Raw genomic sequence first — 12,332 nt, forward strand, 5'->3', positions numbered from 1 at the left:
ATTGCTCCAAGGAGAAAAGGCCAAGTTCATTCAACCTGTTTTGATAAAGGATGCTCCCCAATCCAGGAAACATCCTTGTAAATCTCCTCTGCACCCTTTCTATGGTTTCCACATCCTTGCTGTAGTGAGGCAACCAGAACTGAGCACAGTACTCCAAGTGGGGTCTGACCAGGGTTCTATATAGCTGCAACATTACCTCTCGGCTCCTAAATTCAATTCCATGATTGATGGAAGGCCAATACACCACATGCCTTCTTAACCACAGAGTCAACCTGCGCAGCTGCTTTGAGCGTCCTATGGACTCAAACCACAAGATCCCTCTGATCCTCCACACTGCCAAGAGTATTACCATTAATACTAGATTCTGCCATCATATTTGACCTACCAAAATGAACCACTTCACACTTATCTGGGTTGAACTCCATCTGCCACTTCCCAGCCCAGTTTTGCATCCTGCTCTAACCTCTGACAGCCCTCCACACTATCCACAACACCCCCAACCTTTGTGTCATCAGCAAACTTATAACCCATCCCTCCACTTCCTCATCTAGGTCATTTATAAAAATCATGAAGAGTAAGGGTCCCAGAACAGATTCCTGAGGCACACCACTGGTGACCGACCTCCATGCAGAATATGACCTATCTAGAGCCACTCTTTGCCTTCTGTGGGCAAGCCAGTTCTGGATCCACAGTTGTTTTGTGTCAGTGACCAGCACAGTCCGAGGACATGCTGGGGGCAGCTGACAAGTGTCACCGTGCTTTTGGCACCAATGTAGTATGCCCACAAGTTAATAACCCTCACTGATACCTTTGGAATATGGGAGGAGGAAACCGGAGCACCTGGAGGAAACTCAAGCAGTCACAGGGAGGACGTACAAACTCCTTACAGGCAGTGGTGGAATTGAACTCGGGTCACTGGCACTGTAAGGTTACATGAACCACTACACTAACATGCCACCCAAATTTTAAAACCTGTGTCCCCTGGTCACAGACTGATAAGAACACAGAAAATGGCCTTTCAGCCCGTCAAGTCTGAGCTGACCCTGACCATCAAGCACCCATTTCCACTAATCCTACATTCTGTCCATTTTTATTATCCCTGCATTCCAATCCACCCATCCCCAATTCTACGGCTCACCGACATACAGTGGTACTTGAAAGTTTGTGAATTTTCTCAATTTCTGCATAAATATAACCTAAAATATGATCAGAGCTCCACACAAGTACCAAAACCAGATAAACCCAATTAAATAAATATCACAAAAAATGATCCAATATTACACATATTTTGTTGGGGAGAAAGTAGGTGAACCTTTGCTTTCAGTAACTGGTGTGACCCCCTTGTACAGCAGTAACTTCAACCACACAATCCCGGTAATCGTTGATCAGTCCTGCACATCAGCTTGGAGGAATTTTAGGCTGCTACTCCTTACAAAACTGCTTCAACTCTGGGACGTAAGTGGGCTTCCTTGCATGAACTACTTACTTCAGGTCTTTCCACAATGTTTCTATAGGATTAAGTCAGGACTGTGATTTGGACATTCCAAAACATGAAATTTCCTTTGCTTTAACCATTCTTTGGTGGACCAACTTAACTTAAATGTTTAGTATTGTTATCTTGCTGCATGATTCACTTTCTCTTGAGCTTCAGTTCACAGACATTTTCCTGTAGAATTTGCTGGTACAATTCAGAATTTATAGTTCCATCAGTGATGGGAAGCTGTCATGGTCCTAAGGCAGCAAAGCAGGCCCAAACCATGACACCGCCAGCACCATGTTCCACAGATGGGATGAGGCTTTTGTGCTAGAATGCAGTGTATGCTTTTCGTCAAACATAACACTACTCATTTAAGCCAAAAAGTTCTATTTTGGACTTATCCTTCTACAGAATATTCCTCCAATAGCCTTCCGGCTTATTCAGCAAACTTTAGACAGCAGCAATGTTCTTTTTGGAGAGTAGTGGCTTTCTCCTTGCAATCCTACTAAGCACACTATTGTTGTTCAGTGTTTGCCTGATGGTAGACAAATGAACACTGACATTAGCCTGTAGCTCCTCGGATGTTATCCTGGGGTTCTTTGTGACCTCCTGGAATATAACATACCTTGCTCTTGGAGAGATTTTTGTCGGTCAATCACTCCTGGGGAGAGTAATAACGGTGTTGAATTTATTCCATTTGTACACCATCTGCCTGAGTGTGGATTGGTGGAGCCCAAATGCTTTAGAAATTGTTTTGTATCCTTTTCCAGCCTGCTGACCATCAATAATTTTATTTTTTCTGAGGTCCTCAGAAATTTCCCTTGATCAAGGCATGGCACTTCCAAATGTGTAGTGAAGATCAGACTTTGATAGTGAAGACACAGGTTTATGTTCTTTAAATTGGGCAGAGCTTCCCACATTCACACCTGATTGTCATCCCATTGATTGAAACACCTGACTCTAATTTCCCATTTAAATGAACTGACAATCCTAGAGCTTCACATACTTTTTCCAACAAATACATGTAATATTGGATAATTTTTCTCAATAAATAAATGAAGTATAATGTTTTTGTGCTATTTATTTAATTGGGTTCTCTTTATCTAGTTTTAGGACACGTGAAAATCTAACTACATTTTAGGTCATATTTATTCAGAAAAAGAAAATTCTAAAGAGTTCACAAATTTTCTAGCATCACTGTACAAGTTACAACAGCCAATGATCTGACTAATGGATGGCACAGTAGCATTATGATTAACAAACAGTTTACCAGCGATCCCAATCAGGATTCAATTCTTACTGCTGTCTGTAAGGAGCTTGTACTTTCTCCCATGACTATGTGGGATCCCTCTGAGTGATTAAGAGTTAGTAAGCTGCGAGCATGCTACATTGGTGATGGAAGCGTGCCATTACTTGCAGGCTGTCTGGCACAATCTTCCCAATGCATTTCAGAAATACATACACATCTACATATGACAAATAAAGCTAATCTTTAATCTCCTTTAAGTCTGTCATTCTGCTAGTCCTTTCTTCATCCCCAACACTCTTTGGAAAGTGGGAATGTATCCAATCTTCTTGTAGTTGGAAAAATCCATACTCAAGACACTACCGTCCCACCCAGATAGACTGACCTGCTACATTTTTACTCCTTTTTGCAACCAATTCTCACTCACCTCTTCAGAGAGGAAAGCAGGTTCTCCCATGGAAGCATTCACACATGGACCAATATTCAAGATACTGTCGCAGACCTGCAGGAAGACACCAAGGTTAAAGCAGAAGTTGATAGGTTCTTGATTAGTCAGGACGTTAAAGGTTATGGAGAGAAGGCAGGAGAATAGGGTTGAGGGGAAAAATAAATCAGCCGCGATGAAATGGCAGAACAGAATCGATTGGCCGAATGGCCTACTTTTGCTCCAAAGTCTTACTGTCTTAAGTAAATTACTTTGACAGTAGGGTAGCCAGTGTATTTTCAAAACAGGCTTTCCTTCTTCTTTAGTCCTTTACCTCTTCCACCTATCACCCCACAGCTTCTCCCTTCATCCCCCATCCCCACCCACTATTCCCCTCACCTGGTCTCACCTATTAATTTATACTACCCTCCTCCAACTGTGCCTACCCACTAATTCTGACTTCTCCCCCACCCTCCCTTACCAATCCTGAAGGGCCTCGGTGTGAAACATCAATTGCTTATTCATTTCTGTTGATGCTGCCTGACTTGCTGAGTTCTTCCAGCATTTTGTGTTTGTTGCTCTGGATTTCCAGCATCTGCAGAATCTCTTGTGTTTACAGTTGAAATTCTGGGTTTTAGCCCACAGTGTGTCAAGATACGTGTAATAATATAGACTTTCAAGTCATAATTAAAGTTCCTCAGGAAGGTAGCTCAACATGTGCAACAAGAAGTTTGAAAGTTTCTGCAGATGCTGGAAATCTTGAGCATCACTGTATGCTTCAATGTACAAGTTTTATTTTTATTTGGAGATACAGCGCAGAACAGGCCCTTTTTGACTGCACTGTCCAGCAACCCACCAACTTTAACCCTAGCATATTCACAGGACAATATACAATGACCAATTAACATATTAATCGGCATGTCTTTCGACTGTGGGAGGAAACAGGAACAGCCGGAGGAAGCCCATGTGCATACAAGAAGGAATGCACAAATTTGCTGACAGTTGATGCCAGAACATATACCCAATGCCCTAAGTTGTAATAGCATCCTGCAAATTATTATCTACCATGGCACCCCCGTGATAACTAAATCTGAATCTGTGCTACTTTGCAGCATTTGCAATATTTTGGGTCTCCATGGTCACTGACTCTCCATTAGCAGCGCAAGGCAAGTGAAGACAAGTTGAGCTTATTGTTATACGGTGAGTGAGGATGCCCTTGGCCTGTGACTAAGAACAGAAACTCAAGAGATTCGGCAGATGCTGGAAATCCAGAGCAACGCACACAAAATGGTGGAGGAACTCGGCAGGTCAGGCAGCATCTGTGGAGGGGAATAAACAGCCGATGTTTTGGGCTGAGACACTTCATCAGGACTCAGAATCAAAACATTACAGCACAGAAACAGGCCCTTTGGCCTATCTACTCTGTGTCAAACTATTAAACTGCACCCAGACCATTGCCCTCCATGCCCCTCCCACCCATGTACCTATCCAAATTTCTCTTAAAAGTTGAAATCAAGCTCAAATCTTACCACTTCGCTGGCAGCTCATTCCACACTTGCACCACCCTCCGAGTGAAGACACCCCTCATGTTCTCCTAAAATATTTCACCTTTCACCATAGGCCCATGACCTCTTGTTCTAGTCTTACCCAACCTCAGTGGAAAAAGCCTGTTTGCATTTATCTTATCTACAACCCTCAATTTTGAATACCTCTGTCAAACCTCCCCCATTCTCCTATGCTCCAGAGAACAAAGTCCTAACCTATTCAAACTTTCCCTATAACTGAGGTCAATTCCCAGCATTTTCCTTGTAAATTTTATCTGTACTATTTCAATCATATTGACATATTTCCTGTGGGTAAGTGACCAGAACTACACACCATACTCCAAATTAGGCCTCAACAAAGTCTTACACACCTCAGTATAACATCCCAGCTCCTATACTCGTTACCCTGATTTATGAAGTATTTGCAATACTTTGATTCATCTTCATCAGAGAAGCATAACTGTATCAGACCTTTTCATATCAAGTTGTCTGTTACCAAATGGCTGTCCAGTCAACCAATGCTCATCTAAACTGGTACAACTCATGCGCAGGCAGAAGGGTTTAGTGTAATTAGGCAACATTACCTAGTACCTTTATCATACAAGAAGTCTGCTCAAGAGTCTTATAACAGTGGGGTAGAAGCTGTCGTTCAGCATGGTAGCACATACTTTCAGGCTTCTGTATTTTCTGACTAATTAGTGAGCGAAGAAGGCAGAATGCCTGGGGAAGCTGAGATCTTTGATGAGATGGGCTGCATTCCTGATGCAGCGGGAAGTGTAGCCAAAAGTCCATGGAGACCAGTTTGCATGATGAACTGGACTGTGCACATAATTGTCTGCCGTTTCTTGTGATTTTGGGCAAGGTAGCTACCATACTGTGCAAGCCGTGAAGCTTTCACACTGGATGCTTTCTATGGTACATAGTAAAAAAAAAATCGGTGTGGGTCAACTGGACTTTGTTAGGTCATAGCATCTACATGGTTGGACAAGGCCAGATACTGGTGGTACGTGCACCTAGGACCATGAAGGTATCAACTATCTCCAGCCTCTGCCTCGCTTCCCAAAGTCAATGACTTTCGTTTTGCTGACATTGAGGGCAAGGTTGCTTTCTGACTCGGCGAGGATTTAAGAAGTGCCTTCCTTTTTCACAAAACGCAACGACTTCCATTCACAACAGGAACACCTCTATTAACAACTATTTCTCCTCTTTGGTCACCTCAGTTGTGACTATGCAAAGAGAACAATTTGTCACAAGGAAGTGCATCCCTGCTGAAATACAGACATTATCTATTAGCAGCAGCTTTGCATGCAGGGTTTCAAAACCATTAAAAAAAAGTGGTGAGTGTTGTACACTCAGCCCGCTCCTTCATGGGCTCAAGCCTCCCCACCGCTGAGCACATTTTCAAAAGGCAATGCCTCAAAAAGATGGCATCCATTATTGAGGACACCCATCACCCAGGACATGCCTTCTACTCATTGTTACATCTGACGACACACACTCAATATTTCAGGAATAGCTTCTTCCCCTCCACCATCAGCCTTCTGAACAGTCCATGAACCCATGAACATTACCCCACTACTTTTGCACTAATTATAAGAAATGTATAATAAATAGCAAATAACCTAACAGTAATTTTTACGCACTGTACTGCTGCCGCAATCAAGTTTCACGAAATGTGTCAGTGATAATAAACCTGACCGATGACAACTGAGGAATCACATCGTACCTCAAAGGAATAGGTGGCGAGCTGAGTGCCTGATTGGGCCTCGTTCCCGTACACTTCAATCTCATCCATGTCATCCAACAGAGCAACATCACCAGCTGGAATAAACAATAACAATCGAGTTAAAATCTAGAATGAGAGATCATAGGTTAAGGGAAACCCAATGGGGAACTTCTTGACTCAGAGGGTGGTGGGAGTGTGGAATGAACTGCCAACCGAAGTGGTGAAGGTGGGTTCAATTGCAACATTTAAAATAAAGTTTGGATATGTACTTGGATGGAAAGGGTAAGGAGGGCAATGGTCCAAGTGCAGATCGATGGGTTTAGAAAGAATAATAGTTTGGCATGGACTTGACGTTGCAAAGGGTCTGTATCTGTGCTATAGTGCTCTATGACACAGGGCAATGAAGTTGGAGGAGAACAATCACTCCCTACTGCTGGTGGAAGATAACTGTGGAAAGAGATGTTACCACAAGGGACAGAGGCCGCCAACCATACACCATGAACTTGTCAGCAATCTATTACAAATTCAACTTTATATCATGCCATACTGTACATTGAACATGTTTCAGCTGTGTAAACCTTTGCTACATTCCGGTTGGAATATTATATGCAATTCTGGTCACCCCATGACAGGATGCTGCCTGGATTAGACGATATGAGCTATAAGGAGAATTTGGACAAAGCTGGGTTGTTTCCTCTGGAATGAGCGAAGACCTGACACAAGTTTATAAGATTACAAAAGTATCAGTCAAAATCTTATTCCTGCCAAAGCAGAATATCAAGTACCAGATGATATGTTTTTAAGGTGAGAAAGGTGAGGTTTAAAGGAGATGTGAAGGGCAAGTTTTATTTGTATCATTATTATATCATCAAAATTGAAAGTAAATCTATTATCATAGTACATACAGTGGATTCCAGTTAATTGGTCCAATGGTTGATCAGGGCAACCACTTATCTGGAAAAACTGTTAAAAGAACAAAAGCTAATTGAGAAAATAGCCAGGATTCCCTTCTTTTACTTGGGACGTTATGCCACTTAATTGGAACAGAGAACTGTTGCCAAACAGTTCCTAACTAGCGTCACACATGTGGCCGTTAAGACACTAAACCATACTCAGAGCAAGCAGTTTTTAAATAAAATCATTTGCGTGTGTTTAGGACTATGAAGAATTTGAAGGTATCAACAATAATCTTGACTGTTACAATGAAAAGGAATAAAGACTTGGAGGATGCAATTGTTGAAAGTATTGTGTGCAGGCTGATTTTGTTCATTTACAGTCAATTAAAACACAACAGCGTATTGGTTGTTTGTCATACCCGACAACTGCACTGAAATCCGCGCGGGAGAGTTTTTAGAGTGGAAAAGCCGTTGCCCTAGGACAGTTCCACTCTCCTGATCTCAGAAGTCTGAGTCCACTGGTACAAGTAGTCATTACAAACTGGGCCGTTCCTTGGTTGCTCTCCGCTCTCCAGGAAGTGTTGCAGAACCACCTACTTGGCCCTTCGATCTCAATATTGATCTCATCCGCCCAGTTTGCCAGAGCTGACCTTACCTGTTAGAACAGGCACGTCTCTATTCCACCGGGGAATTGGGGCCCACCGGCTAACCTTCACCTGATATCGCCCACCTGTCGAAGCAGTGCACCAGGGTGAGCCCGCTGTTGCATGCAGTTACTTGGGGAGCTACAGGTGAGTGTCAGCGGGGGCCAAAGGCGAGTGATCTGCCCCAGAATGGACATGACAAACCCCTTCACCAGAGGTGCTACCCCTGCATGGACACCCCATACATGGCAGCGTACACTTGATGAATTCCTCTGTGAATAACTATTAGGAACTAACACAGATTTACAGTACTGTAGTACTATTGATAGTGTTCTAACTTGTTCTGTATCTCATTTAAATACATAATTTGTTACTGAGTTGTACAGTAGTTTGTCTTTTCTTATTCATTTTTCACTACTGGTCCCAATGTGCCCCAAATAACTGGAATCCACTGCATAAGGTACTATGCACTACCTGGAGATTCATTATCTTGTGGGCATTCACTGTGGGGACACAGAGTGGTTGGTGCCTTGAAGAGGTTGCATGAGAGGAGTGCTAGAAGCAACTACGCAGGGAATGGGGGATAAGAGTGATGTGCTATACCGGCAGAAGGGATTTAGTTTAACTCTGCACCGTGTTGGGTGCAGACAGCTTGAGCTGAAGGACATGTTCATGTGCTATACTGTTCTGATGAACTGCACCCATTCCTCAGATGTGTAAGGGAAAACAGCGAATGGTCCCAGGAGATGCTCACCGATCCAGCCAGCAGACAAATCCAGGCGCTTCTTCTTGTTGGGTGGCTCTTCCTGCAGAACAGAACAAAACTCGAACAATCAGCAATATTGGCCAGGAAAATAATGCTTTTATCTTCTATACTACAGACTAAAATTTCCCTGCCGTAGCAGTGGGCACCCGACCTTTCCCCATGGATTAACCTGAATGTGAACAGTACAAGGACCTGTGATTTCGGCCCTAGAGACCACTCTTCAATGTCCATGTAAATGCCAGTATTCAACAGGAGAATATCACTCTCTGAACTCAGTCCTCATCTCTCTCCGAACCACAATGCACAGGAGGTGGCCAATCAGCCCATCATGCCGACCACGGCCATGCAGTTAATTCCTCTTCTGAGCTTATTTACTTCTTTTTAAGAGATACAGTACGGTAACAGGGCTTTTGGGCCAAACAAGCTCGCACTGCCCAATCACACCCCCCTGACCAATTAACCTACTAACACGCACCTTTGGAATATGGGAGGAAACCTGAACACCAGGAGGAAACCCACGGGGACAACATACAAACCCCTTACAGACAGCAGTGGGAATTGAAACAAGGTCACTGGTGCAGCAACGGCAGTACAACAACTACTACACTACCATACTGCCCCTAAATTAGTCTTCATCTACATTCTTCATGGTCTGGATCAGATCTCCTCACGATCTTTATCCTTCCATGCAGAATGATAAAAACAAGGCAGCGAACCACCATGGACACTGATAACCAGTCTGTCCAGGGTTTGGGCTGGGGTTTATACAATTACACCTCCAATTATAGTCTTATGAGGTAAAATTGGTTAAAAAAAAATATTTAAAACTCTCTATCCAAATTGACATAGCATTCATTATAATATTGGTGAACAAAGGTAAAGTTACACAAGATAGTGATCAGTGCTGATCCACAGGGATCTGTTCTGGGACTCGTCCTCTTTGTAATTTTTTTTAATAAATGACTTGAATGAAGTGGAAGGCTGGATTAATACATTTGTAGATGACACGGAGGTTGGTGGTGTTGTGGATAGCGTAGAAGGCAGTTATAGGTTGAGAGGATGCAGAACTGGGCTGAGAAGTGGCAGATGTAGTTCAGTCTGGAAAAATGTAAAGTAATTGACTTTGGAAGGTTAAATTTGAAGGCAAAATACAGGGTTAATGGCAGGATTCTTAGCAGTGTGGGGGAACAAAGGGATCTTGGTGTCCATGTCCATAATCCCTCAAAGTTGCCATGCAAGGTGATAGGGTGGTTAACAAGGCATGTGACCTTCAATAATCACAGCATTGAGTTCAAAAGCCATGAGGTAAAGTTGCAGCTCTATAAAACCCTTGGCAGACAACACTTGGAATACTGAAACACACATAAAAGTTGCTGGTGAACGCAGCAGGCCAAGCAGCATCTCTAGGAATAGGTACAGTCGACGTTTCGGGCCGAGACCCTTTGTCAGGACTAACTGAAAGAAGGGCTAATAAGAGATTTGAAAGTGGAAGGGGGAGGGGGAGATCTGAAATGATAGGAGAAGACAGGAGGGGGAGGGATGGAGCCAAGAGCTGGACAGTTGATTGGCAAAAGGGATATGAGAGGATCATGGGACAGGAGGCCTAAGGAGAAAGAAAAGGAGGAGAGGGGAAAAACCCAGAGGATGGGCAAGGGGTATAGTGAGAGGGACAGAGGGAGAAAAAGGAGAGAGAGAAAAAGAATGTGTGTATATAAATAAATAACGGATGGGGTACGAGGGGTAGGTGGGGCATCAGCAGAAGTTTGAGAAATCAATGTTCATGCCATCAGGTTGGAGGTTACCCAGACGGAATACAAGGCATTGATCCTTCAACCTGAGTGTGGCTTCATCTTGACAGTAGAAGAGGCCATGGATAGCTATGTCAGAATGGGAATGAGACATGGAATTAAAATGTGTGGCCACTGGGCGATCCTGCTTTTTCTGGCAGACAGAGCGTAGGTGTTCAGCAAAACGATCTCCCAGTCTGCGTCGGGTCTTGCCAATATATAGAAGGCCACATCGGGAGCACCGGACGCAGTATATCACCCCAGCCGACTCACAGGTGAAGTGTCGCCTCACCTGGAAGGACTGTCTGGGGCCCTGAATGGGAGTGAGGGAGGAAGTGTAAGGGCATGTGTAGCACTTGTTCTGCTTACAAGGATAAGTGCCAGGAGGGAGATCAATGGAGAGGGATGGGGGGGACAAATGGACAAGGGAGTCGCGTAGGGAGCAATCCCTGCGGAAGATGTGCTTAGTGGTGGGATCCCGTTCAAGGTGGCGGAAGTTCTGGAGAATTATATGTTGGACCCGGAAGCTGGTGGGGTAGTAGGTGAGGACAAGGGGAACCCTATTCTTAGTGGGGTAGCGGGAGGATGGAGTGAGAGCAGATGTGCGTGAAATGGGGGAGATGCGTTTGAGAGCAGAGTTGATGGTGGAGGAAGGGAAGCCCTTTTCTTTAAAAAAGGAGGACACCTCCCTCATCCTGGAATGAAAAGCCTCATCCTGAGAGCAGATGCGGCGGAGACGGAGGAATTGCGAGAAGGGGATGGCATTTTTGCAAGAGACAGGGTGAGAAGAGGAATAGTCCAGATAGCTGTGAGAGTCAGTAGGCTTAGACATCAGTGGATAAGCTGTCTCCAGAGATAGAGACAGAAAGATCTAGAAAGGGGAGGAAGGTGTCAGAAATGGACCAGGTAAACTTGAGCGCAGGGTGAAAGTTGGTGGCAAAGTTAATGAAGTCAACAAGCTCAGCATGCGTGCAGGAAGCAGCACCAATGCAGTCATCGATGTAGCGAAGAAAAAGTGGGGGACAGATACCAGTATAGGCTTGGAACATGGATTGTTCCACAAAGCCAACAAAAAGGCAAGCATAGCTGGGACCCATATGGGTGCCCATGGCTACACCTTCAGTTTGGAGGAAGTGGGAGGAGCCAAAAGAGAAATTATTGAGAGTAAGGACCAAGAGGGAACTGGTTAGGTCTGGAATCCAAAAAGAAGTGGAGAGCTTTGAGACCTTCCTGATGGGGGATGGAAGTATATAGGGACTGGACATCCGTGGTGAAAATAAAGTGGTGGGGGCCAGGGAACTTAAAATCATCGAAAAGTTTCAGAGTGGTCCCCTCTACCACCAATCTGCTCCGTCTAGCGGAATTAGTTCCTGGCAATGGTGGTGGAGGCAGATACGATAAGGTCTTTTAAGAGATTTTTGGATAGGTACATGGAGCTTAGAAAAATAAAGGGCTACAGGTAAGCCTAGTAATTTCTAAGGTAGGGACATGTTCGGCACAACTTTGTGGGCTAAGAGGCCTGTATTGTGCTGTAGGTTTTATATGTTTCTAACTGCATCCTAGGGTTTTGAAAATGGTAGTGGTAGAGATCATGGAGGCATTAGTAATAATCTTTCACAAATCACATGGCACCAGAGGACTGGAAAATTGCAAATGTCATTCCACTCTTTAGGAAAGGAGAAAGGCAGCAGAAAGGAAATTATAGGTAGTTAGCCTGACCTCAGTGGTTGGGAAGACGCTAGAGTTAATTGTTAAGGATGAGGTTATGGAGTATTTGGTAACACAGGACAAGATAGGACAAAGTCAGCATGGTTTCCTTCAG

General features: G+C 44.0%; 1 protein-coding gene across 1 annotated transcript in view; it reads right to left on the bottom strand.

The window, feature by feature from the left end:
• cpsf1 (cleavage and polyadenylation specific factor 1) overlaps positions 1–12,332 on the bottom strand; it is a 134,648-nt gene that overhangs the window by 65,429 nt on the left and 56,887 nt on the right. The window contains exons 13-15 of the mRNA XM_072254262.1: positions 8,712–8,763; positions 6,418–6,512; positions 3,151–3,225 (exon numbers count right to left, since the gene is read on the bottom strand). Coding sequence (XP_072110363.1) covers positions 3,151–3,225; positions 6,418–6,512; positions 8,712–8,763 — 222 coding nt within the window. The remainder of the gene's footprint in view (positions 1–3,150; positions 3,226–6,417; positions 6,513–8,711; positions 8,764–12,332) is intronic.

This window comes from Mobula birostris, chromosome 3 (genome assembly GCF_030028105.1).
Source record: "Mobula birostris isolate sMobBir1 chromosome 3, sMobBir1.hap1, whole genome shotgun sequence".
In the NCBI taxonomy this organism is placed as follows: Eukaryota; Metazoa; Chordata; class Chondrichthyes; order Myliobatiformes; family Myliobatidae; genus Mobula; species Mobula birostris.